We start from the raw sequence: 25,160 nt of genomic DNA, 5'->3' as shown, positions 1-25,160 counted from the left end.
GAAGTGTGCGGCCGAAGCCGCATGCTCCATTGTGAGCACTAACAGGGTTTTCTGCGGCCGCCTATTCATTTAATAGTCAGTTTCTTGCTGCGCCGCTAGGGATCCCAGATGGAGTGTATACTACGTGTATACACTTCGGCCAGGTTACCTTATAAGCTACCACTACGTAAGTTCCGTAGTAATCACGGCCGTGGTTAAAACTGTCATGATTATTACGAAACTTACGCAGTGGGAACATGGCCTAAAAATGTAAATCCTCTGATGTAGACTAAATGTCCCATTAAGTCTAAAGTCATTGGCCTCTCTACCTTATTGGGCTTATTACATCTAATAGGAGCTGTTGCGTTCTCCCAGGAGGAGGCATACTGTGTAGTGTGACAGGATCAGGGGAAGATGGATGTTCAGTGCTGGTTTCTTACCACGGCTATGTAGAACTTTAATAGTTCATCTCTATGGTAGATGTGTGACTTTTTAACAATTATAAATCCTATTTTACTCACTGCATCATTTGATTAATAAACTTCACATAGGAACATACAGTATCACATAAAACAAATTACATTTGTTTTTATTTCTAACAGATGACCGCAACAAAACCCTGGAGGAACTTCTTTTAGCTCCAGATTATACAGCAGAATATAATGATACTTATGGAGCACACTGTATTACCACAAATATACCCTCAGCCTTTCACAGCAGAGATCTGTCTCCTCATCCCCCTAGTTACAAGGATCCTTCATCTTATCACTCACAGAATGATCAACAAATAACAGGTCACAGGGGACGTAAAGCATTTACTTGTTCTGAATGTGGGAAACATTTTAAGACCATAATTAACTTTTCAGCACACTTGAGAATTCACAGAAACGAGAAGCCTTTTTCATGTTCAGAATGTGGGAAATGTTTTAATCATAAGTCAGATCTTGTTAGACACCAAAGAATTCACACTGGGGTGAAGCCGTTCTTATGCTCAGAGTGTGGCAAATGTTTTACTGTGAAATCCCACCTTATTGACCATCAGAAAATTCATACAGGGGTGAAACCATATTCATGTACAGAATGTGGGAAATGTTTTACAAGGAAATCACACGTTGTTAGACATCAGAGAACTCACACTGGGGAGAAACCATTTTCATGTCAAGAATGTGGGAAAGGTTTTAGTATAAAATCACATCTTATTGGACATCAGAGAACTCACACAGGAGAGAAGCCATTTACATGTCAAGAATGTGGGAAATGTTTTACTTTAAAAGCACAGCTGGCTGGACATCGAAGGACTCACATAGTGGCAAAGCCATATTCATGTCCAGATTGTGAAAAATGTTTTGCCTATAAATCAGCTCTTGTAAAACATCAGAAACAACATAGCGATGAAATAGACGAAATTTCTGTGTTCAGATTGTAAAAAATTGAAAATGACCAAAAAGACCCCAGTTCCTCCCTTAATGTTATTTTATTCTTTGATCATATGTTGTTTCAAATTGGAATAAAACTGTGTGGAATGTCTAAAGAAGTAATCTATATGTGTCCCAAAGAGATCAGCAAATTACTCACTAATTGTACGGTGCATTTACACAGACAGATTATCTGACAGGTTTTTGAAGTCAAAGGCAGGAATGAATTTGAAAAGAGAAGAAATCTCAGTCTTACCTTTATGACCTGTTTTCTGTTTAGAGTCTGTTCCTGGCTTTGGCTTCAGAAATCTGTCACTTATATCTGTCTCTGTAAACACACCATTAGATCAGACTGTGGAGTCCACACGAAAAACTCATATATCAGTTTTGTGCGGCTGCTATTTATTGAATACCGGACACACAGACATGTCAGTTCACACAATGGAGCATGCGGCAGTGCAGCGGTGAATAAGGATGCGGGCGCACACGGGTGCGCCTGCATCCGAATTCACCAGGAATGAAGATCATGATGATCTTCAGCAACACCGCCTGTGATTGGCCTGTGTTGTACCATGTGTGAACATGGCCTAATGCTGTAAGGCAGGAATGAGGAACCTGCAGTTTTCCAGTTAATACGTTGCCCACCCGTTGCTTTCCATCTTTCCAATATCAATTTATTATGGATTTTGCACAGTTTTGCAGTTATCTAGATTCATTCACCCCCACCAAACACATAGAATCATCAAATCTCAGTCCAACCCGTCTCCACTCCCTGCTCCTGGCCCATACCCTCCGAGACGGGATCACGTGTCCTCCTTCTCTTCAGTGGGCTGGGTAAGCGCTTCTAATCCAGTCCACTAAAGTGAGGGAGGACAGTGACAGTTGCTGCTGAGCACTGTCTCCCTCTTTGACAGCAGAGTGTAACCCCCATCCCCCCAAACCCAGCTCACCCCACTGTGTGCCGCCCACCCCCCTCACCCTGGAACTCATCCCACCCAGACCCGCGGCGGCCACCACCAACACCATCGGCCCGGAGCTCACCCGCCCATGCAGCTAACCCGGTGAGTGTGCAGCCCCACCACCTCCCGGGCGCACTGTCTCCTGGCCCTGCCCCCCCTCCTCCAGTGCGATCTCTTGGTGGCGCCCGTGACCCCCCCCCCCACACACACATCCCTCCCTCCCTTCCTTCCTCAGTAGAGTCCGCCGCTCACCCCGGAGCTCCTGTGAGTGCAGCCCCCGGATGCACGATCTCCCGGCCCCACAGCGGCCACCTACCCGGAGCTCACCCAGTGAGTGTAGTTCCCCCCCCCCCTCCCGCAGCGCGATCTCCTGGTGGTACATCGCAATCGCTATCTCAGTTCTGCTACATTACCACCATTATCTCAGCTCTGCTACATCGCAATCGCTATCTCAGTTCTGCTACATTACCACCATCATCTCAGCTCTGCTACATCGCCATCATCAGGCATAAGCATTGCATGATGGGAAATGTAGTTTCCTATCTTGATTATAGACCATCTTTTAAGAAACTTGTAACTATGGAACGGCAGCAGCTAGAAAGATGGGAGACTGCTCAAAATACTCCGGGGGACTTGGTGAGTAAGAACAGCTAGGTTTGGGAGCATTTCATTTTTTTAGCTCTTGGGGGGAATACCCCTTTAAGGCCCCGTTCCCACTGAGGAAAGGTAGCGGAATGCCGTTAGCCTCCCGCTCATAATGGGAGTCTATGGGAGGCACGCGCTCCTGCCCTGTCCGCGCTGAAGAATGAGCAGTTCCCAGAATGCAATGCTTTCCCTCAGCTGATCATAACAGTCCCCCACCCATCACAATCAGCTGCTTCTGATCCATCATCCATTCAGAGATGGTGAATCACTCAGGGGATTGGGGGATCCAGCAAAGCCTCCTGTGACATCATGCCCTGCCCCCTGTCTGCATCATCAGCCTGTCCTCAGCAGACATAGGCTGGTATTATACGGAGTGATTATTGTTCTTGATTATTGTTATTGTTGAAAATCGTTAAATCATTCGGATTTGAACGATAATCGTTTCATGTAATAGCAGGCAACGATTAAACGACCAACGAGAAATCATTGATCGTTTAATAGGATCCGGACCTATTTTTATCGTTTGATCGTTCCCACATTATTCGGTGGAATAAGAATTCGCAGCTGAAATGTACGCAATACCAACGACTAAACGACCGCAAGAACGATCATAAATAACGATCATCGTTCCATGTAATTGGGCGAATGATTTTGGGTTGTTTGCCTTAGCGGTCGTTTAAGATCGTTTATCGTTAATTGTTAGTCGTCGAAAAATTGCTTGGTGTAATAGTACCCATACACAATGTGAGACAGAGGCATGGAAGATTTGTCTCCTAAGGTGGGAGAGCAGAAGGAGCAGGAGACAATGTGAATTGACACAGAGGCCATTTATTTTCTCTTCCTGGATTTCTATCAGCTACCAGTGTGGCAGAACCGCACACATACGGTAATACATTGTATAGACACATCTATATAACTTTTAATGTACTTTTAATAGAAAACAAGTTTTTCTTATCCGGAGTTCCCCTTTAAATGGGTTATCCAGCGCTACAAAAACATGGCGATTTTTCCCCCTCTCGTCCCCAGCTCAGGTGTGGTTTACAATTAAGCTCCATTTACTTTAATGGAACTGAGTTAAAACTCCACCCAATCTGGAGACAAGAGAGGGGTAAAAGTGGCCATGTTTTTGTAGCACTGGATTACCCCTTTAATTGCAAACCACACATGAACTGGAGATAAGAGTCCTGCTGGCTCTGGAAGAAAGTGGCCATGTTTTTCTAATGCTGGATAACCCCTTTAATAAAAGTCCTGTGATTACAGCAGCCTCTGCACTGTTTAAGACAGTAACACTGAGATATGAGCTTCAGACGTTTTATGCAAATTAGGAGATAAAGCCCACAGCCTTTACTTTAGTCAGCAACATACAGCTGACAGGTCAGTTTTAAAGGGCAGAAGCCACAGCACTGACCAGAGATTAGCAAGTTTAGGGGGAGTTTGTAGGTTTTTGAAACCGATCCGATCACAGCTTCTTTTTGTTAGGATGGAGAAGTAACTGAGTTTTAAACCAAACCAATGACTGAGCTTTAAACCAAAAGCATCTAAAAGGAAAGGCACATAAATTCCAGTGTAATTATGCTTTAAAATCTTAAAGGTTTATAAACTGTCTTCACATATTAACACCTTTAATATGTGAATTCATTATTAACCATAGATTCATACCTTCATTAGATGAGCCGTTTTAGCCAGAAGTAATTTACTGGAAGATAAAATACTCATAGAATCATTTACCATGAATAATGGGTAAGTCCTATACAGAATAATATTTAAAGGGGTATTCCCAACTCAGTTGATCGGGGTGGGGGGTTGGCCATTGGGACTCCCACTAATCCCAACACCAGTTAAATATCTACATAGGCATACATAGCTCCAAGACGATCTGGCCTTTTTTTTACCACTTGACTTTCTGAGGCATCAGCATCAATTATAGTCTCAAAATGTCAGAATAAAAAGCTTTCTTACAAAACCTGTCAGTCTATTGTTTTTGGAAAATAAAGGCTATCCCAATCTAATGATGTTAAAAAGGTAGCGTCAAACTGAGGTTCTAACTAGCTCTAACCAGGATAGAGAGAGCAGTGGAAGGTCTTGGTTCACAGGTGTGCTTTAAGGGGTTATTCAGCGAAAAATAATTCTTTCAAATGTACTGGTGTCAGAAAGTTATATAGATATGTAATTTACTTCTATTCAAAAATCTCAAGTCTTCCCATACTTATCAGCTGCTGTATGTCCTGCAGGAAATGTTGTTTTATTTACATTCAGGAACTGTGCTCTCTGCTGACATCTCTGGCCAAGACAGGAACTGTCCAGTGCAGTAGCAAATCCCCATAGAAAACCTCTCCTGTTCAGGACAGTTCCTGTCTTGGCCAGAGATGTCACCAGAGAGCACTGTGTCTGAATGTAAATAAAACACCATTTCCTGCAGGACATACAGCAGCTGATAAGAATGGGAAGTCTTGAGATTTTTAAATAGAAGTAAATAACAAATCTATATAAATTTCTGACACCAGTTTATTTGAATGAAAAAAATTTCCCTGGATAACACCTTTAACCCCTAGATGACCCAGGACGTACAGTTACGTCATGGAAGTCTGTCACCAGACGACCCTGGACGTAACTGTACGTCCTGGGTGTTTTTCCCGCTTCATAGCAGGTGGGGGCACCTCACCATTCAGGACACGCTGCAGCGATCGCGCTGCCGCATGTCATTAACTCCTTAAACGTCCCGATAGTTGAAACGGACCGCCGGAGGTCTCTCACCTGCATCTGTGCGGTCTGATTGGCGATCTGCTTCACTGAGCCTGCACAGGCAGGCTTGATAAGCAGATCGCTGATAACCCTGATCAATGCTATGCCTATGGCATAGCAATGATCAGTGTGTGTAATCACACTAGTCTATGTAAAAGTCCCCCAAAGGGACTTCAAATGTGTAAAAAAAAAAAAAAAAAAAAAAGTTAAAAACACAACACACTACCCCAAAACCCCTCCCCCAATAAAAGTTTAAATCACCACCCATCCTATTATATAAATAAAACATATAAAAATAAATTAAACACATAATATACCGTAGCGTGCGTAATTATCTGATCTATTAAATTATAACAAGAGTCATGGCGAACGGCGTACACGAAAAGAGGGAAAAATGCACGGATTACCGATTTAAAAATTAATAAAAAGTGATCAAAATGTCCGATCTTCACAAATATGGTATTAATAAAAACTAGAGATCATGGCGGAAAAAATGACACCCCATACAGCCCCGTAGGTAAAAAACTAAAGCCGTTATAACCGTCACAATAGGCCCATTTTATTAATATTTAATTGCCAAAAAAAAGGATTTCATTAAAAAATATATAACATTAGGGAATCTGTGTAACCTGCATATGGTTGTGTTCGGGCTGACCTATAGAATAATAGTATCATGTCGCTGTTACCATATAGTGTATTACGTAGACACAGGAACCCCCCAAACGTTACCATATTGCATTCTTTTTTACGATTTCACCTATTTATATCTTCATAAATAATATATTTGGGATTCCATCATACATGTTATGGTAAAATGAATGACGCCATTACACAGTACAACTATTCCTGTAAAAAACAAGCACTTACAGATAGAAAACTGGGAGTGCTAGAGCTCTTAGAAGGGGAGGAGGGAAAAAGAAAACACTAAGATCAAAATTTGCGCGGTCCACTGGGTCATTTTGGGCCTGGTCCTCAAAGGGTTAATGATAAACCAAAAAAAACAGGAAGATGGACCTCTTCATGCCATGGGTGGCTATCATTTTATTTTGCCACATAGTGCTCTACTTGCCGGACAGCACATTCTTAGAGACGTTTTTTTATTATACATGTGCGAACCTCAAGCATGCTCGGGTGCATCCGGACCTGAACACTCTGCATTTGATTACTGTGGCTTAAGAAGTTGGATGCCAAAGACTGCCTGGAAAACATGGATACAGCCGTAGTCTGTATCCATGTTTTCCAGGACTCCCTAGGGCATCTAGGAACACTCGTTGCAGATAATCTGCCTGTGTAGAGGCTTGTTGTTTCTGAGCCTAAAGGTCCCCATATAATTAAAGGAGTTGTCCGGTGAGCAGAAAATATCTGAAGCCTTCTGCTCACCAGTGCTTACATTCTTTAGACCCCACATCCTGGGAGTAAGCCTTCACACGCAATGTCAAATAGCTGACGTTTCAGCATGCAATGATTGTGACTTAGTCCCGCCCTCTCCCCAGGTCTCGGAAGGGAAGGGGTAAGACAAAAGTTTCAATGCCCCTTTAATGCTGATTTTGGCTGTCAGTATAAAGTGTAAAGGGCTCTCCTAAGACTCCACAGACAGATAATGCTGGTGGAGATAGTGTGTTCTCAGAGAGATAAGCCACCGCCAGCTGTTTGTGGCTGCGGATTACCCCTCCCCTTCCCATACAGAACATGATCATGTGTTCATTATGTATATAAGTACAGGAGAGATAACTATTGACTGAACCTTAAATCCCTGGGTAACATGTAAACTCATTTATTTAAAAAAGTATGACTACTAGGTTGCTAAGAGGAGGGGAGCTTTCGTTCCAGGGATTTATCCGCTTTCATCATTTTGTGAGTTTTGTTTTCCTAAAATGAGACAACTGGCAATTATTTCTTCTGTATAAATACAGTAGGCTAATAGGTTGGACTTTTTAATCACCGTAAAAAAATAGAACTGATCATTTGGAAAAGTTAAAGGAGATGTCTTTATTAAAGTATTGTATTGCCCCCCAAAAGTTATACAAATCACCAATATACACTTATTATGGGAAATGCCCATAAAGTGCTTTTTTCCCTGCACTTACTACTGCATCAAGGCTTCACTTCCTGGATAAAATGGTGATGTCACGACTCCCAGAGCTGTGCGGGCTGTGGCTCCTAGAGAGGAAGATGGCAGGGGGACACTGAGGGACACAGGGCACTGGAGGGACACTGAGCATCCCCCTGCCATCATCCTCTCCAGCAGCCACAGCCCGCACAGCTCTGGGAGTCGGGTCGTGACATCACCATGTTATCCAGGAAGTGACATCACCATGTTATCCAGGAAGTGAAGCCTTGATGCAGTTGTAAGTGCAGGGAAAAAAGCACTTTATAAGCATTTCCTGTAATAAGTGTATATTGGGGATTTGTATAACTTATGGGGGGCAATAGAATACTTAAATAAAACATTTCTCTGGCCTTCTCCTTTTAATAGATATTATGTTGTGACATACAAAATCTGGGCTATCAAAAATTTCATCTCTTTCTATTCCTAACAGATGACTGCAACAAAAAACAGGAGGGGCATCTTTTACCTGCAGATCATGAAGTAGAATATACCAATATCTCACAATATAATTCTGGAGAATATTCCATTACCTCAAGTGAAAAGTCGGTCCTTTACGAGAAAGATCTATCCACTTGCCCCAATACTCACAAGGAATCTGAATGTGATCAATCACAGAATGATCAACAATGTACAGGTGACAGAGGAACTAAAATATATACTTGTATGGAATGTGGGAAACAGTTTAAAAAGAAATTAAGTTTTTATGCACACCGAAGAAATCACAGAAGCGGAAAGCCATTTTTATGTACAGAATGTGGGAAAAGTTTTAAAAATAAATCAGATCTTACAAGACATCAGAGAATTCATTCAGGGGTCAAACCCTTTTCATGTTCAGAATGCGGAAAATGTTTTACTGTGAAATCCCATCTCGTTGACCATCAGAAAATTCATACAGGCGAGAAACCGTTTTCATGTTCCGAATGTGGTAATTGTTTTGCCAGAAAATCAAATCTTCAAAGACATCAGAGAACTCACACAGGGGTGAAGGCCTATTATTGTTCAGAATGCGGGCAAAGTTTTACCATGAAATCGGATTTTATTGATCATCAGAAAACTCACATAGTTGAAAAGCCATTTTCATGCCTACAGTGTGGGAAATCATTTACGCAAAAAGCAGAATTGCTTGGACATATGAGAACTCACTCAGAGGAGAAGCCGTTTTCATGTTCAGATTGTGGACAATGTTTTATTCATAAATCTGCCTTTTTAAATCATCAGAAACTTCACAGTAATGAAGAAGTTCAGATTATAGGTTTTTCCTCTAGGTATACGGTTCAAGAAGCACTAAAGGAGCAAATAATGTAGAAGATACACAAACATTCTCGGCAATTCTAATTTTAATGTCACCTTATTTGATTTTATTATGTCTTATATTGCAATAAAATATATGTAAATCTCCTACATATGTCTCAGTGGATCAACAATTTTCTTAAAAATAAAGTGGCTAACTCACACACACACTTGGGCAATTTACTTATTGCAAATTCTATATATCGGTCCCTCAAGCCCCAAAGTTTGGTGCACGGTAGGTAGATGGCATTTACTATTTCTGTACATTGGTGAAAATTAGCCCTTTGCAAATTGTCAGAGATTGATCAGTTATTATGCATCAAATTAGTAAGAATAGAAAAGGAAAAATAGAAGCCCCATAATGCAGTTGGCATGTTGAACAGTCAGCAGACAATAATAAATCTGGATCACTCTCATCTTTATAGTAAATGTATTTTGTGAAACCAAAATATGAGATTTACTCATTAAGGGTGGGTTCACACTACAGAATTCTCGCGGATAAACTCAGCGGAATTCCGTTGGCTGTCCGCGCGCACGGCCGCGCCTTTCCGCCGGCTCCATAGACACCATTCTATGGGCCGGCGTATTCCGCTATCCGCCTAAAGAAGTGACATGTCACTTCTTTCAGCGGATAGCGGAATACGCCGGCCCATAGAATGGTGTCTATGGAGCCAGCGGAAAGGCGCGCGGACAGACAGCGGAATTCCGCGGATATTACTCAGTACAAGGCACCACTCATAGTACAGGGCACAGCACATATCTCCTTTAAAACCCAATGTTTGTCTGGGGAATTCAGACTTGGTGAACGGCATGCTGGGAGATGTAGTTACCCGGAAAGCGTCATCTTCAATATAGTCCTGGATATCCAAAAACTTACAACAGAGCAATGGCGACAACAATGAGAGCAGGAGAGGTGTGAAAGGAGGAGACAGGAGGGTGTTAGACTAGGGTAGTTTGAAAAGTGTTTTTTTTTTTTGTTTTTTTTTACATTTTTTTTATTTAACTTTTCAATGTTTATACCAAAATAAAAGGACAAACATAGCAATGAATATGACGTACAGTAAGCAATAACAACAAGGTAGGTATAAAAAAAAAAAGGCCCAAGGAGTCCCAAGACCCCAAAGAGAGGATATTACAATATGCAACATGTATGAATTCTTATGCTACTTCAGGAGGATAATAAAGCAAATAAGTGTAGGAAAATCAAGCCTCAACTATTAGTAGGTAGTCATTATACCAAAACTGATATATCACTGGATCATAGACAATTACATACCACATAAAACATAAGAAGGGAAATAGATATGAATGGGGGAGGGGGGTAAAATAAGAGAGGCTAGGCCTTATACCTAACCACTTTGCACACAATAGTGATCCTTAGGGGACCTTACAGCCTCAAACTTGACCACTCTGTCATTTAGGGAAGCGGTAAGGTAATCCATGGACCTCATTTCTTTGATTCTAGAGATCAGATCTGGTAAAGATGGAGGAGAGGACTGCTTCCAGCATCAAGCTATTCACGTCCTAGCCGCTGTATTTGCAAGAGCAACTTAGTCAGTTTGTTTCCAAGTGTCTTGGGAGTAAGATTTAACAGGCAGATTAGATGATCACAGGGGACAGGATGAAGCCATTGAGCAAGCCCCAGACCAATAACCCTTGATTTACCATTACTGGGTATATGCAGGAAAAAGGTCACAAATGCAGTGAAGGAGCAGCAGTAGTCATTGGAGGCCAGTGGAGGTCCAACAATAGTCATTTGAGGCCAGTACAGGAGCAGCAGTAGTCAACATGGAGGCCAGACAGGAGCAGCAGTAGCCAACATGGAGGCCAGGCAGGAGCAACAGTAGCCAACATGGAGGCCAGGCAGGAGCAGCAGTAGCCAACATGGAGGCCAGGCAGGAGCAACAGTAGTCAACATGGAGGGCAGGCAGGATCAGCAGTAGCCAACATGGAGGCCAGGCAGGATCAGCAGTAGCCAACATGGACGCCAGGCAGGATCAGCAGTAGCCAACATGGAGGCCAGGCAGGAGCAACAGTAGTCAACATGGAGGGCAGGCAGGATCAGCAGTAGCCAACATGGAGGCTAGGCAGGATCAGCAGTAGCCAACATGGAGGCCAGGCAGGAGCAACAGTAGTCAACGTGGAGGCCAAGCAGGAGCAGCAGTAGTCCACATGGATGCCAGTTAAGGTCCAGCAGTAGCCAACAAGGAGGCAAGGGCAGGCACACCAGTAGTCAACCTAGATGCCAGTTAAGGCCCAGCAGTAGCCAACATAATGCGCCTGTCGCAAAGGTGACAGATGACCACATAGGTATCCTTCGGGCACTTTTTAAAAAACTGCCACACAGGCGAGGTGTACAGTCTAGTACCGACAGGCTGCGAGGATGGGCGGCACTGTCGATACTAGGACCTGCAGTGGAGGAGGTTTCCCCAGTGGTCATCTACTTGTCCCGGCTACATTTCGACTTGTTAGTTGACTACTGCTGCCTGTCTGCTTTTAAGTTGGTGCGGGCCTTCTGGCGGATGGATTCCCGGCTGACGAATCCGTAGAATAAGCCAAATCCTGCCGTGGATCCCATATAACATCCGATGTAGCATCATCCTGTTCCAGAATGATGCTATCATCTTCATCAGGCTCCTGCCCAGCCCTCTCTCGTCTACTGTCTTCTGCTCTCCTGCCAGGCCTAACAAGGGCCTGCTCTGATATCGCCTCCGACACAGCTATGCCATGCACTTGATTGTCCCCTGTCTCTTCCCCCATGTGCTCATCATCATCAAAGAGCAGTTCGCTGCTCATAGACGCCAACAGATCCCTTGCAGGCGGCGGGTCAAAAGTTAGCGGGATGTTGCTGAGGATGTCAGATCGAGGACGTGGGGGAATTGCTGCGTGCCCATGCCAAGTCAGGGTCGTGTCCGAGGTACCACAGATACCTGTCTGGTTGTCTCACTACTCATCCTTGTGGACGTCGAAGTGTGAGCCAGCCACTCCAGGACTGTGGAATTAGACATGTGGACACGACCCTGGTGTGACAAAGGAAGCTCAGGCCTGCCACTGGACCCTCTTCCTGCGCTACTTCCTCTTCTGCCCCTTGAGCCAGACTCTCTGCCCTGCCCTCTGCCTGAAACGCTTTGTGAGGTTTCCTGCTGCCGCTGTGCCATGACTTTATATTCAAATTCTGATTGCTACACTTGGTAGATGAGAACAGTATTTTCTGTAATATATAGGACTTGTGTATAATATATATATATATATATATATATATATATGAATGACTTGTAATATATAGGACAAGTATAGAAATTGTCTATATATATATATATAACACTTTTTTAAGATATAATGCTTACACCTGCACCAGATATTTTAGTCTCTCACGATAAGACAGATGTGATATACACACTATCAATCAGAAGGGTCCAAGTATAAAAATTGTGTATATGTATGTATATATAGCACTTTTTTAAGATCTAATGCTTACACCTGCACCAGGTATTTTTGTCTCTCAGGATAAGACGGATGTGATATACACATCAGAAGTATAGGACTTGTATATCTGTACAGTACGTTTTGGTTCCTTGCACCCTTTGCTGTCCTATGCCTAATTATCTTTCGCCCTCTCTATATTTCTCTCTCAATCACTAGATGTTTCTCCTCTCCGCTTTCCTAATCTTTCCTTTCCAACAATATCTTCTCAGTAGTCTGTAGTACACAACAGCAGCTTGCTTCCTGTGTGGTGCGGTCATGTGACCGCTCGTTTTAAAGCAATACCGACGTCACACAGGGGGTGGGCTAGTGCAAGATCCCTGCTGATTGGATGTGTTCCGGGCATCAGTGAGCCCCTTCACTGCAGGAACGTGTATATATATATATATATATATATATTATATTATATATAGTTAGATAGATATATACACACGTTCCTACTGCACAGGACAAGTGCAATAGGAACATATGTATACGTATTGAGGACGTGAAGATGTTAAATATGAGGGCACAACAAGGGGCATTTTGCTATGTGGGTGACACAGTAGGGGGCATTATTACTATATAAAGGCCCACAACAGAGAGCATTATTAATATGCAGGACACAGCAGGGGACATTGTTACTATGGGCGCACAGCAGGAGACATTATTACTATATGGAGGGCACAGCAGGAGACATTATTACTATATGGAGGGCACAGCAGGAGACATTATTACTATACGGAGGGCACAATGGGGAAATATTACTATATTGAGGCACAGGAGGGGACATTACCATATGGAGGGCACAACGGGGCATTATTACTATATGTCGGCAAAGAAAGGGGCATTATTACTATATGGGGACACAGCAGGGGACATTATTACTATATGGAAGGCACAACGGGGCATTATTACTATATGTCGGCAAAGAAAGGGGCATTATTACTATATGGGGACACAGCAGGGGACATTACTACTATATGGAGGGCAGAGTAGGAGACATTATTACTATATGGAGGGTACAGCAATGGGCATTACTACTATATGGGGGCACAGCAGGAGGCATTATTACTATATGGGAGCACAGCAGGTGGCCTTATTACAATATGGAGGCACAGCAAGAATCATTATTACTATATGTCGGCACAGCAAGGGGCATTTTTACTATAGGGGGGGACACAGCACGGGATCCTACATACAGGAGAAAACCCACATAGCTAGTCGCATTCCACCAAACAGTGAAATTACTACAGTTTGGGAGCCTATAGGTGGGAAGGAAGTTGCAGGAAAAGTGCAGAGCCTAAGGGTCCTATTACAGACGATAATCAGTTTTGTGTAAAAGATCATGTTGTCTTTAGCATGCTTCTGTGAAATAGGAACAGCAGCAGCACACCGCTGCTCTCTTCTCTCACCTGCAAGTCACTGAATGAGGATTTTTTTTTTGTATTTTGTACAACGTTACTTGGTAGGGGTGCCCCAAGGTAGAAATGGTTGGGAAACATTGGCCTAGAGCCATGTCTCTCTCCCTGCAGAAGTCAGAATACACTGAGCAAGCATCCAGACATGTATCTCTCTGTGGAGTTTTAAGCTCAACAATCTTTCAGTTTGATGATCTTGGCCAATGTGAATCCATGCTTCATATTACTAACACAATCATTTCTCTTTTTTCTGCCACAAAACAATGCATTTTGTTTTAGTTTATTTGCATTTTTATTGTATTTTTTTTCCAGCAGATTTTTATAGAAATTATCATATTAAAGCAGAGCAACTAAAACAATGTATAAAGCATGGAATAAGTAGCAAAGCCTTGTCTAAGGGAATAGGGGTACACATCATAAACAACAGATTTACAAGCATCTGTAGATCTACAAGACTGTAACAGATCCATAGGAGAAGGCTTCCCTTTACATTTTCTATTTTTGGGACATGTTAATTATTAACTGTTTGATGTCCGTGACTTCACTGATGGGTAATATATTTTCCTCTTCTATATGACAAGAACTTATCTGATGTTCAACAAGATGGGATCTGCTGGCAAAATATATCTGCTCTGTGTGAGTTCTTTGATGTGTAACATGATGTGATTTTAGAGCACAACATTTCCCGCAGTCTGAACAAGAAAATGCCTTCCCCCCTGTGTGAGCGCTCTGATGTTTAATAAGACTCAATTTCCTTGTAAATGTTTTCCCACATTCTGAACATGAATATGGCTTTTCTCCCGTGTGAGTTCTTTGATGTTTACAAAGAAGCGACTTCAGAGTGAAACATTTCCCACATTCTGAACATGAAAATGGCTTCTCCCCTGTGTGTGTTTTCTGATGCTCATAAAGACTCCATTTCCTGGTGAAACGTTTATGACATTGTGAACATACAAATGGCTTCTCTCCTGTGTGAGTCCTTTGATGTTTAATGAGAAGTGAATTCAAGATAAAACATTTTCCACACTCTGAACATGCAAATGGCTTATCTCCTGCATGTATTCGCTGATGCTCAACAAGTCCAGATTTCCTAGTGAAATATTTTTCACATTCTCTACAGAAAAATGGTTTCTTTCCTGTGTGAGTTATCTGATGGTCAACAAGATTTGACATACTGGCAAAACACTTTCCACATTTTGAACATGAAAATGGCCTCTCTGTGTGAGTTCTTTGATGTTTAAGAAGAAGAAATTTTAATCCAAAACATTTTCCACATTCTGAACATAAAAATTGTTTCTCTCCAGTGTGAGTTTTCTGATGTTCAACAAGACACGATTTGCTAGTAAAAATTTTCCCACATTCTGAACAAGAAAATGACTCCACTCCATTGTGGATTCTTTGATGTTTAATAAGACTGGATTTCTGAGAAAAATATTTTCCACATGCCAAACATGAAAATGGTTTTTCACCTGTATGTATTCTTTGATGGTTAAAAAGATCTGATTTCTGCCTAAAACATTTATCACATTCAGAACATGAATACGGCTTCACTCCTGTGTGAATTTTCTGATGTCTAACAAGATCTGACTTTCGGGTAAAAAGTTTTCCACATACTGCACAGGAAAATGGCAATTTCATGTCAGACATTTTGTCACCTTCAAAGTATGGAATTATTTGACCCTCTTTATCATTTTCAATTTCTTTATCATCTTGTAATTGATCAGCTAAAAATTCCTCGGTTTTACCGTGATTGGAAACTAGATCTCTGTTGAGAAGGACTAGAGTTACCTCTGAAGTAACCGAGTCTTCTTCAAAATTATCATGTGCAATATTGTTATATTTTGCCTCATTTTCTGGAGATAAAAGCTGTTCTTCCCAGTTCTCGCTTAAGTTACCTATTGGAAGCAGAAAAAAGTATATTTAATGTTTTGCAAAGCAAAATAAAATATACTCATGTAATAAAGACATGAATACAGAACTGGGTTCACATTGCGTTTTTGCTGTCTGTTTAATGGAAAAAAGGGATGCATTTGTGTACATCCGCTATTGTCTGTTTTTTTTTCATTGACTTCCATTATAAAAAAAACAAAAACAAATCAAATGCATCAAACGCACATGGTTGACCATGGAACGTTTTGATCTGTTCTTTTCTTCTGTTTCCCAAGCAGAGTTTGAGCTCATCGTGTTTTTTTTTTTTTTTTTTTTAAGGCAGCCTAGCCCTAATATTTGTATTGCCAGTTTAGCCCTTTAAAGCGACTCTGTACCCACAATCTGACCCCCCCAAACCACTTGTACCTTCAGATAGCTGCTTTTAATCCAAGATCTGTCCTGGGGTCCATTCGGCAGGGGATACAGTTATTGTCATAAAAACAACTTTTAATCCGGCAACGCTGTGTCTAACGGCCGGGGTTTACATTTGTATATGCATTAGGCTGGCACAACCTCTCTGTCCCTCCTCTTCACTAGAAATGCTCCAGGCAGATTGCTTCCTATTCCCTACCTGTGTGAATACTGAACATGGGCTGGATCGTTAAGACACCTGTGCAAAGCTCAAACAGCAGTAAATGTTCCTGGATCATTCCTAATGATGAGGAGGGGTGGGGAGGAAGGACGTAGAGGTGGTGCCAGCCTAATGCATAAACAAATGTAAGCCCAGGCCGTTAGACACAGCGCTGTAGGATTAAAAGTTGTTTTTAGGACAATAACTGCATCCCCTGGCGAATGGACCCCTGGACAGATCTTGGATTAAAAGCAGCTATCTGAAGGTACAAGTGGTTTGGGGGGGACAGATTATGGGTACAGAGTCACTTTAAGCTACATGTACAGCACCAAGTGGTATCACTAACCTGTGTTAATATCTGTTGACATTTCAGTTTCCATAAATTGCTGGCTGATCTCCTCGTACATCTCTTTTTCTTCTATTAGATTTTCTTCTTTAATATAAGTCAGATATTCTGCCTAATTTTTTTACATAAATTACAAATAAGAAGAAAGTTTATAAAGTAAGTTTAACAGAACACTGTACACTAAATAGGAACATAGGCATCTACCTGGAAATCGTGTGGGACATTGTCATTTGTCTTTGGGCAGTCCTGGGTTTGAAGCAGACAAGAGAATTCATCCGCTGTTATGTTCTCCTTAGTGGATCTCTCTGTAAAAAACATATGGAGGGTTATTAAATATTTTGTTCATATGTGGTCAGTGTTGGTCTATAGCAGGGATGGCGGAACCTTTAGCATGCCAGCTGCTGCAAAACTACAATTCCTATCAATCTTGGACAGGCAAAGCTTTGTCTGTCCAGGCATGGTGGGAATTGCAGTTTTTCAACATCTGGAGTGCCAATGGATCCCCCCATCCCTGCTTGAGACCAACACTGACCCCTACCCCTAGTCTATAGTGAGGGAAAGCAATATGTCTCATAGCTGGGATGGGGATCTCCACCAAATAAGTTGCCTAGAGAATGTGTTTAAGAGATAAATAATTTTTTTAGACCGAAATCAACCCTCTCCTTGCAGTCAATGATGGTCTTCTCTTACCTGATGATGCAACAGAGTGGTGGTTCTCTATTAAAATGTCCTTATAGAGATGCTTATGCTCTTCTACAAATTCCCACTCCTCCGTGGAAAGATGGACAGTGACGTCCTCACATCTCATAGGAACCTGATATGTAAGGTAACAAATTCAGAGAATACTTCAAACTGTCAATGTGTTCACCAAAACAAAACAATACTAGGCAACCCCAGAATGGTCTCCAACTAGACAAGTTACGTTTTCTGATGCTCAACAGAATACATAAAACATGAAATCTTTATAAAAAAATAAACTTTCAAAAGTAATATCAACTCCGCTAAATGGACTATTGGTCAATCAATTATACTATTAAAAGGGAACTCTCATAAGGTTAGACGAATCTAACTAATCTGCTAATAACTCCCTGGGACACTGAGGAGTAAGGTATGTATGTTACCTTCCTCCTCTGCGCTGGTCCTGTGATGTTAGTCGGGGTAAACTCTGCTCCGGAGCACCCTTAGGGGCACTGCTTCGTAATCTGGCCCGATAACAAGGCAGGGCTCCTAACTGTGCAAAGATTACTCTGACTAACTGCGCAGGACCAGCACAGAGGAGGATGATAACACACATACCTTCCTCCTTAGCGCTATAGGGACATATCAACAGGTTTGATGCGTAGCTGCTGATAGTTCCCCCTTAATACAAAAATCCTGCTAACTTATCATTTACACGCCAAGTACAAACCACAAGCTAAATCCAATGACTTTGGACCAAATGCAATACTTTTAGAGCTGTATTATTCCTCTAGAAGTAGAAAAAAAAGTTTATTATTATTCATCATTTGTCAAAAAAAGTTCTGACTATTGTAAGGCAGTCAATTTAGTCAATTCAGTTCATTAGCCTATCTGTGAAATCATTAAAGCGTACCTGTCACTAAAAATAACTTTTGACATTAAAGGTTATTGATCACAGTGTGTCACACTCCTGAGACCTGCTCTGATCAGATTGTGTCAATACTATCAATGTAAGTCTATAAAAAAATAGTGACAGAATGAGGGGCCTGTGATCTCTCCCCGGCTATATCTTCTGATCAGAGCGGGTCTCAGCAGTGAGACCCGCTGTGATCAATAATTTATGACATGTCAAAAAATTATAAAAGCCTCCTTTTTTCCTTTAACCCTTTCATGCCCAATGATACAGTAGTCATCCATACACTATCCTCCCTCCTCTGTAGTGTTCCAGCGCTCACCTCTCCGGTGATCAGACGAATGATGTTGTTGGTGAGTTCTAGGATCTTCTGTTCATTGCTTTTAACATTGGCCAGCGAGAAACATGGAGACACCACGATAGGAACCTGGTTCCTGTTCCTTTTGTCATCCTCTTCAGGTTTTTTCTTTGTCAATGTATAAGCCTGAATATACAACAATACATAGTTTCCCTTTATACAGCCTCTTATATAGTGACACCATGTGACAGAATTCCCAGAATCCCTCACCTCTCCTGTTAGCAGGTAGATTATTTCTAGGGTAACATTTAATATCATCTCATTGATGTATTGTCTGTCCTTGTCCATCCTTGGAGAGAGACTCATTTTCTCTGGAGGGGCTTCTATCTGGCCATTATTTACTTCCAGGACCTGGGAAAAAATGGAGGAGAAAGTGTTTTTAAATAGAAACATAAAGAACTTCCTACATGAACTAACGTATATCTGATTGGGAATGATAAAAGAACATACATAATGGACAAAGGAGACCTTCTAGAGCAGAGGTAGGGAACCTTGGCTCTCCGGCTGTTGCAAACTTACAACTCCCATCATGTCTGGACAGCCAAAGCTAAAGCGTTGGCTGTCCAGACATGATGGGAGTTGTAGTTTTGCAACAGCTGGAGAGCCAAGGTTTCCTGCCCCTGTTCAATAGCAACCACAAGAATACATTTCTACCCATTAAGTTCATTTAATGTTAGACAAGGCCGGTCTCACAATCTCCATTCTAGTTTATCTAGATCAGTGGGGTTGAGGTCAGGGCTATGTGTTGGTCGGTCACGTTCTTCCACAACCACAGCTCACCCAACCACGACTTTATGGACCTTGTCCCAAACTGTATCCACTTAGTTGGACCAAAGGGTTAATTCTTCTTGAGGAGAGCACTATAAAAGTATTTGGAGACTTATAGACCATTCCTGCTCCACTGAGGATTCTGGGAAGAAGGATATGCAAAGCAGCTCTGATACTATTGTTTAGAGCAGGGATGGGGACCCTTCGGCCCTCCAGCTGTTGCAAAACTACAACTCCCATCATGCCTGGGCAGCCAAAGCTTTAGCTGTCCAGGCATGATGGTAATTGTAGTTTTGCAACAGCTGGAGGGCCGAAGGTTCCCCATCCCTGGTTTAGAGCTTCCCCTAAGCAGACATCTGTTTCGGGGTTCTTGCCCCTTGTCAGTACTGAGCAGCGGCTGCCAGGCTGCAGACAGACTACTACTAAAAGTGGCATCGGACAGATGTTTTCCATATCTTTTTTGGATTTGAAAAGAGGAGAAATCTCAGTCTTTCCTTTATGACCTGTTCTCTGTTTATAGTCTGTTTCTGGCTTTGGCAGATAATCTTTCTGTGTAAATGGACCCTAATGCTATGTTTACACGGAACGATTATTGGGCGAATTTTCGTGACAACGATCGAATTCGAACGATAATTGTACGTGTAAACGCGGCGAACGATCGATAAATCGTTCATTTTGATCTTTTAACATGTTCTTAAATCGTCATTCATCGTTCGCAAAAAATTCACCGATCGTTCCGTGTAAACAGTCGTTCACTGATTTTACCTGTGTGAGGCTTAAGCGATCGCAAAACGAATTTTCTGTACGATATATCGTTCCGTCTAAACACTGATCGTTATAAAATAATACTCACTCTAAATACACACCACAATTATACACACACACATATATATATATATATATATATACACACACACACACAACTACATTGGACGTCAGACCAGAACATAATAACAATGAATACAAGGCACACATAACCTGACCACTCACTTATCTGCAAATGTTACATTCTAGTAGTTGCAGGACCTTCAGTGATGTCATGGTCACCTGATCAACTACACATCAGGCTATAGGACAAGCCCAGCTTGATGTCGTGGTCATGTGATCACCATCATTATAAGGGATAAAGGAAAATGTTACATTCCAGTGTGTATAGGACCTTCAATGATGTTACGGTCATGTGATCAGTCTTGTCACACCCCTTGAAACTTCTTTAACCCCTTTATACCTTCTGGACCTAAAGTGTCCACGCATTTTTCATTGTTGCCTTTTTGGTCTACAAAGCCGTAGGAGGGCATGTTTACACAGTTGTACTTCCTAATGACATTACGTGAGGGCTCATATATCTTACTGGTTAATTTATTAACTCTTTGTTTACAGACAGAGGCGACAGCAATCTAGCATTTAAAAAAAAATTTTTTACAGAATTTACTGTGCAGGATAAATAAAATAATAATATTATTTTATTGTTTGTGCCGTTATGTTTAGGTGATAAAAGGAAAGAAAAGAGAATGAAATGACATAAATATATATATATATGGAGTGGGGAGTGGGGGGAGGGTGAGTACATTTTATTTAATTTAACTTCTTACTTACTCCCAGCGGTCTTCACTGCTATAATAGGCTGTGTTCAAAACAATGGTGTTTCTTATTGGATGGCCGCCATTTAATAACGGCCGTTATTTGTATAATGATGGTCATCCAATAAAAACAGCCGTCATTTCAACGGTGTGTGAACATAGCCATAGTCTGCAATATTGTAGTGCATTCTGTAGGCAATGTATAGATGCACAGCCGGGTACTCAGACACCCATGCCTGGACCCTGACTGCCATGGAAAACATTACGAGCTGTACTCCACTAGCTGATCTATAACACACGTACATATAGAACACTGGCTTGTGCATATTCCACACACAAAACATGTTGGAAAGGCAGATCAGCCCCTTTTAATGGACATCTAAACCACAGTAATGCTAAGTTTACACGAGGCGATTATTGGCCCGATCGTACGATTAACGATTTCGAAGTACCGATTTTTTTAAAATAACTATCAGCGTTTAGACGGTACGATATATCGTATGGCAGCCCACCCCTTCGCTCAACCGCAGCCCCCTGTGCCGCCCCGATCGCCACCCCCGCCGCTCCGATCGCCCCCCAACGCCGCTCCGATCGCCACCCCGCCGCCGCTCCGATCGCCACCCCGCTGCCGCTCCGATCGCCACCCCCCCCCCCCGCTCCGATAGTTTGAAATTCCCAGCTCCCCTCTTCAGCCAATCAGTGCTGCCATGACCAGGGCCAATTCTGGGGTCTCCGCCGCCCGAGGCAAACCTCAGGCGGCCGCCCCCTCACTAACAACAATTCCCCCCCCCCCCCAGCACCTGAACAACCCCCCCCAGCACCTGAACAACCCCCCCCCTCCCCGGCCGGCCCTGCAGCCACTCACCTGTCCTGCAGCAGCCGTCCGGTCCCGCCGCCAACGCTCACCGCTGTCCCGCGCCGTCAGTCAGCAGCTGTCATCGCCGCCAACGCTCACCGCTGTCTTCCCGGTCCTGCAGCCGCTCACCTGTCCTGCCGCCGATGGGTTGTCCTGCCTCCAACGCTCACCGCTGTTCCCTTCCGTGCTCCCGTGCCATCAGCCAGCAGCTGTCATCGCCCTTCAGCGAGTCGTGAGTGCCCGGGGTCAGCAGGGGCCGTGATGCCCCCACTGACCCCGGGCACTCATGACTCGCTGGAGGGCGATGACAGCTGCTGGCTGACGGCGCGGGACAGCGGTGAGCGTTGGTGACGGGACAGCTGCGGCAGGACAGGTGAGCGGCTGCAGGGCCGGGAAGACAGCGGTGAGCGTTGGCGACGGGACAGCTGCGGCAGGACAGGTGAGCGGCTGCAGGGCTGCTGTCTGCCGCCCCCTGCAGGGGCGCAGAATCTGCCGCCTGAGGCGGAATACTCATTCCGCCTCATGGCAGAAACGGCCCTGGCCGTGACTAATGGCCAATGGGGGGGGCACTGTGGATAGGGCATAACTTAACAAGATGGAAAAACCCCAATAGGGTAGCTTCACACGTACCGTATCGCTGCGTATGTATCATGATTTTCATGTGAAAACCAAAACTCGCATGTAAAAATCGCACCAAACACGCAGCGATAAATACGCAGCGTTAAATACGCAGCGATACGGTACGTGTGAAGCTACCCTTAAGCTCACATTTTATAGTAACTCACCTTGGAGTTCAGTTTCAGCTTTAGGGTTGTATAAATAAAATAAACATAGAGCTCCATCTGCTTTATGTCCTACAGGCTATAGGTATATTTGTACCAAGAAGCCATTTCTTAAAAGTATTTTATTGTATAAGAAAAAGTAAAAGATTGAAAACCCCATCCCTACCACCCTCTATGGTCCCCAACAGGTTAGTACATAGAATGCATGATGAAACAATGTAAGGCTTTGTTCACACTTACTATAGCAACGGACGGCGTTCGGCACTTTCCTTCAGCTGATACTGCTGTATCGGCTGCAGGAACATTATCTTTTTACGGGTGCTAACACACACACCGTATCTGCAGCAGATACGCAGCAGATTTGATGGTGCAGATTTGATGCTGTGTTCAGTCATTTAGATCTATCTGCTGCAGAAAATACACTGCGTATCAGTCGTGTGTGTTAGCACCCTACAACTGAATTGCAGGCACCTGTTGAGTGTGCCGCAATTCAATTAACCATTCACTACAATCAGGGCTGTATTAACAGCTGCTGCTGCCCTAGGCACTAACCTGAAGACGCCCCATCTACACGCACCTATTGGTGATACCAGACCTGACCAATACCACCATACCCCCCACCCCCGTGGAAAAGACACCAGATTTACTGGCAAGTCTGAACGGGAGGAGGGAAACTAAAAAAATAAAAACAAAAAAAAAAGTTTCGGTTCCCCTGCTCCCTGGTGCTGCCCCCCTGCAAAGTGCTGCCCTAGGCACCGGACTACGGGTGCCTAGTGGTAAATACGGCCCTGACTACAATGTAAAGTATGGCCACCAGACGTATTGTACATTGTGTGAACAGCTATTGTTCAGCAAACAGCGTCTGGAAATAATAGGCATGTTCATTATTTTAACGCCTAATACACACAATCCTAGCAGATGGGGGACAGACTGCTGTGCCCTAAACCCAAAAGCCCCATAGTCCTCTCATGTGCCCCACTTCCAGCCTCCTCCTGACTTCTGCCCTCCCCCCATCCAGCAGAACTTCCTGCCCCCAACAACAATATCCCCTGCTGGCAGCTCATCCCCCCATCTACAACAACATTCACATCCTGCGCTTCCTGCACAGCCCGCACTGAGGAAACAGGAGGGTCATGTGACCGCCCCCCTCACCACGTGACCGGTCCTCACCAGCACAGCTCCCGTGTAGGGCGGCACATCCCTGCAGAGAAGTTAGTGGTCAGGGTGAGTGTCACTTCATTGTCATGCTGTGTAATACAATATAGTGCATTGTATCTAGTATAAGATCTATCTGTATGTATACATGTGTCTATAGAGTGCATTATATCTAGTATACTATCTATGTATACATGTGTCTATAGAGTGCATTATATCTAGTATACTATCTATGTATACATGTGTCTATAGAGTGCATTATATCTAGTATACTATCTGTATGTATACATGTGTCTATAGAGTGCATTATATCTAGTATACTATCTGTATGTATACATGTGTCTATAGAGTGCATTATATCTAGTATACTATCTATACATGTGTCTATAGAGTGCATTATATCTAGTATACTATCTATCTGTATCTATACATGTGTCTATAGAGTGTATACTTGATATAATGCACTCTATAGACACATGTATAGATACAGATAGATAGTATACTAGATATAATGCACTCTATAGACACATGTATAGATACAGATAGATAGTATACTAGATATAATGCACTCTATAGACACATGTATACATACAGATAGTATACTAGATATAATGCACTCTATAGACACATGTATACATACAGATTGTATACTAGATATAATGCAATCTGTATGTATACATGTGTCTATAGAGTGCATTATATCTAGTATACTATCTGTATGTATACATGTGTCTATAGAGTGCATTATATCTAGTATACATGTGTCTATAGAGTGCATTATATCTAGTATACTATCTGTATGTATACGTGTGTCTATAGAGTGCATTATATCTAGTATACTATCTGTATGTATACGTGTGTCTATAGAGTGCATTATATCTAGTATACTATCTGTATGTATACATGTGTCTATAGAGTGCATTATATCTAGTATACTATCTGTATGTATACATGTGTCTATAGAGTGCATTATATCTAGTATACTATCTATGTATACATGTGTCTATAGAGTGCATTATATCTAGTATACTATCTATGTATACATGTGTCTATAGAGTGCATTATATCTAGTATACTATCTGTATGTATACATGTGTCTATAGAGTGCATTATATCTAGTATACTATCTGTATGTATACATGTGTCTATAGAGTGCATTATATCTAGTATACTATCTATACATGTGTCTATAGAGTGCATT

At 42.6% G+C, this 25,160-nt stretch overlaps 2 protein-coding genes across 3 annotated transcripts in view; one reads left to right on the top strand and one right to left on the bottom strand.

The window, feature by feature from the left end:
• Positions 1-9,254, top strand: part of LOC138800068 (uncharacterized) — a 46,921-nt gene extending 37,667 nt beyond the window's left edge. Inside the window, exons 23-25 of the mRNA XM_069981875.1 lie at positions 582-1,401; positions 7,234-7,250; positions 8,281-9,254. Of these exons, the coding sequence (XP_069837976.1) occupies positions 582-1,401; positions 7,234-7,250; positions 8,281-9,155 (1,712 nt within the window). The 3' untranslated portion in view covers positions 9,156-9,254. The remainder of the gene's footprint in view (positions 1-581; positions 1,402-7,233; positions 7,251-8,280) is intronic.
• Positions 9,255-14,316: 5,062 nt separating this feature from the next.
• On the bottom strand, positions 14,317-22,886 carry LOC138799573 (oocyte zinc finger protein XlCOF22-like). 2 transcript variants are annotated; one of them, XM_069980944.1, is made up of 7 exons: positions 22,808-22,886; positions 19,029-19,169; positions 18,783-18,944; positions 17,560-17,683; positions 17,074-17,174; positions 16,870-16,981; positions 14,317-15,918 (listed from the first exon to the last, which is right to left on the bottom strand). In XM_069980944.1, the coding sequence occupies exons 1-7, from the start codon at positions 22,862-22,864 to the stop codon at positions 14,519-14,521; spliced, it is 2,097 nt and encodes a 698-aa protein (XP_069837045.1). In that variant the 5' UTR covers positions 22,865-22,886; the 3' UTR covers positions 14,317-14,518. The 2 variants fall into 2 exon arrangements, with proteins under 2 accessions (XP_069837045.1, XP_069837046.1); XM_069980945.1 differs by lacking the exon at positions 22,808-22,886 and adding an exon at positions 20,577-20,639.
• Positions 22,887-25,160: the final 2,274 nt, after the last annotated feature.

Source organism: Dendropsophus ebraccatus, chromosome 8, assembly GCF_027789765.1.
Source record: "Dendropsophus ebraccatus isolate aDenEbr1 chromosome 8, aDenEbr1.pat, whole genome shotgun sequence".
Classification (NCBI taxonomy): Eukaryota; Metazoa; Chordata; class Amphibia; order Anura; family Hylidae; genus Dendropsophus; species Dendropsophus ebraccatus.
The sequence above is the reverse complement of the archived record's forward strand: the minus strand, read 5'-3'. Positions and strand labels throughout refer to the sequence as shown.

Excerpts from the sequence above, each read along its gene's own strand:
- LOC138799573 (XM_069980944.1), bottom strand. The coding sequence starts at position 22,864 with ATGGAGCTCTATGTTTATTTTATTTATACAACCCTAAAGCTGAAACTG. Across the intron at positions 17,684-18,782 it reads TTCGTCTGATCACCGGAGAG|GTTCCTATGAGATGTGAGGA; the intron begins GTGAGCGCTGGA and ends CTTACATATCAG. Across the intron at positions 16,982-17,073 it reads ATGTCCCACACGATTTCCAG|GCAGAATATCTGACTTATAT; the intron begins GTAGATGCCTAT and ends TAAAAAAATTAG.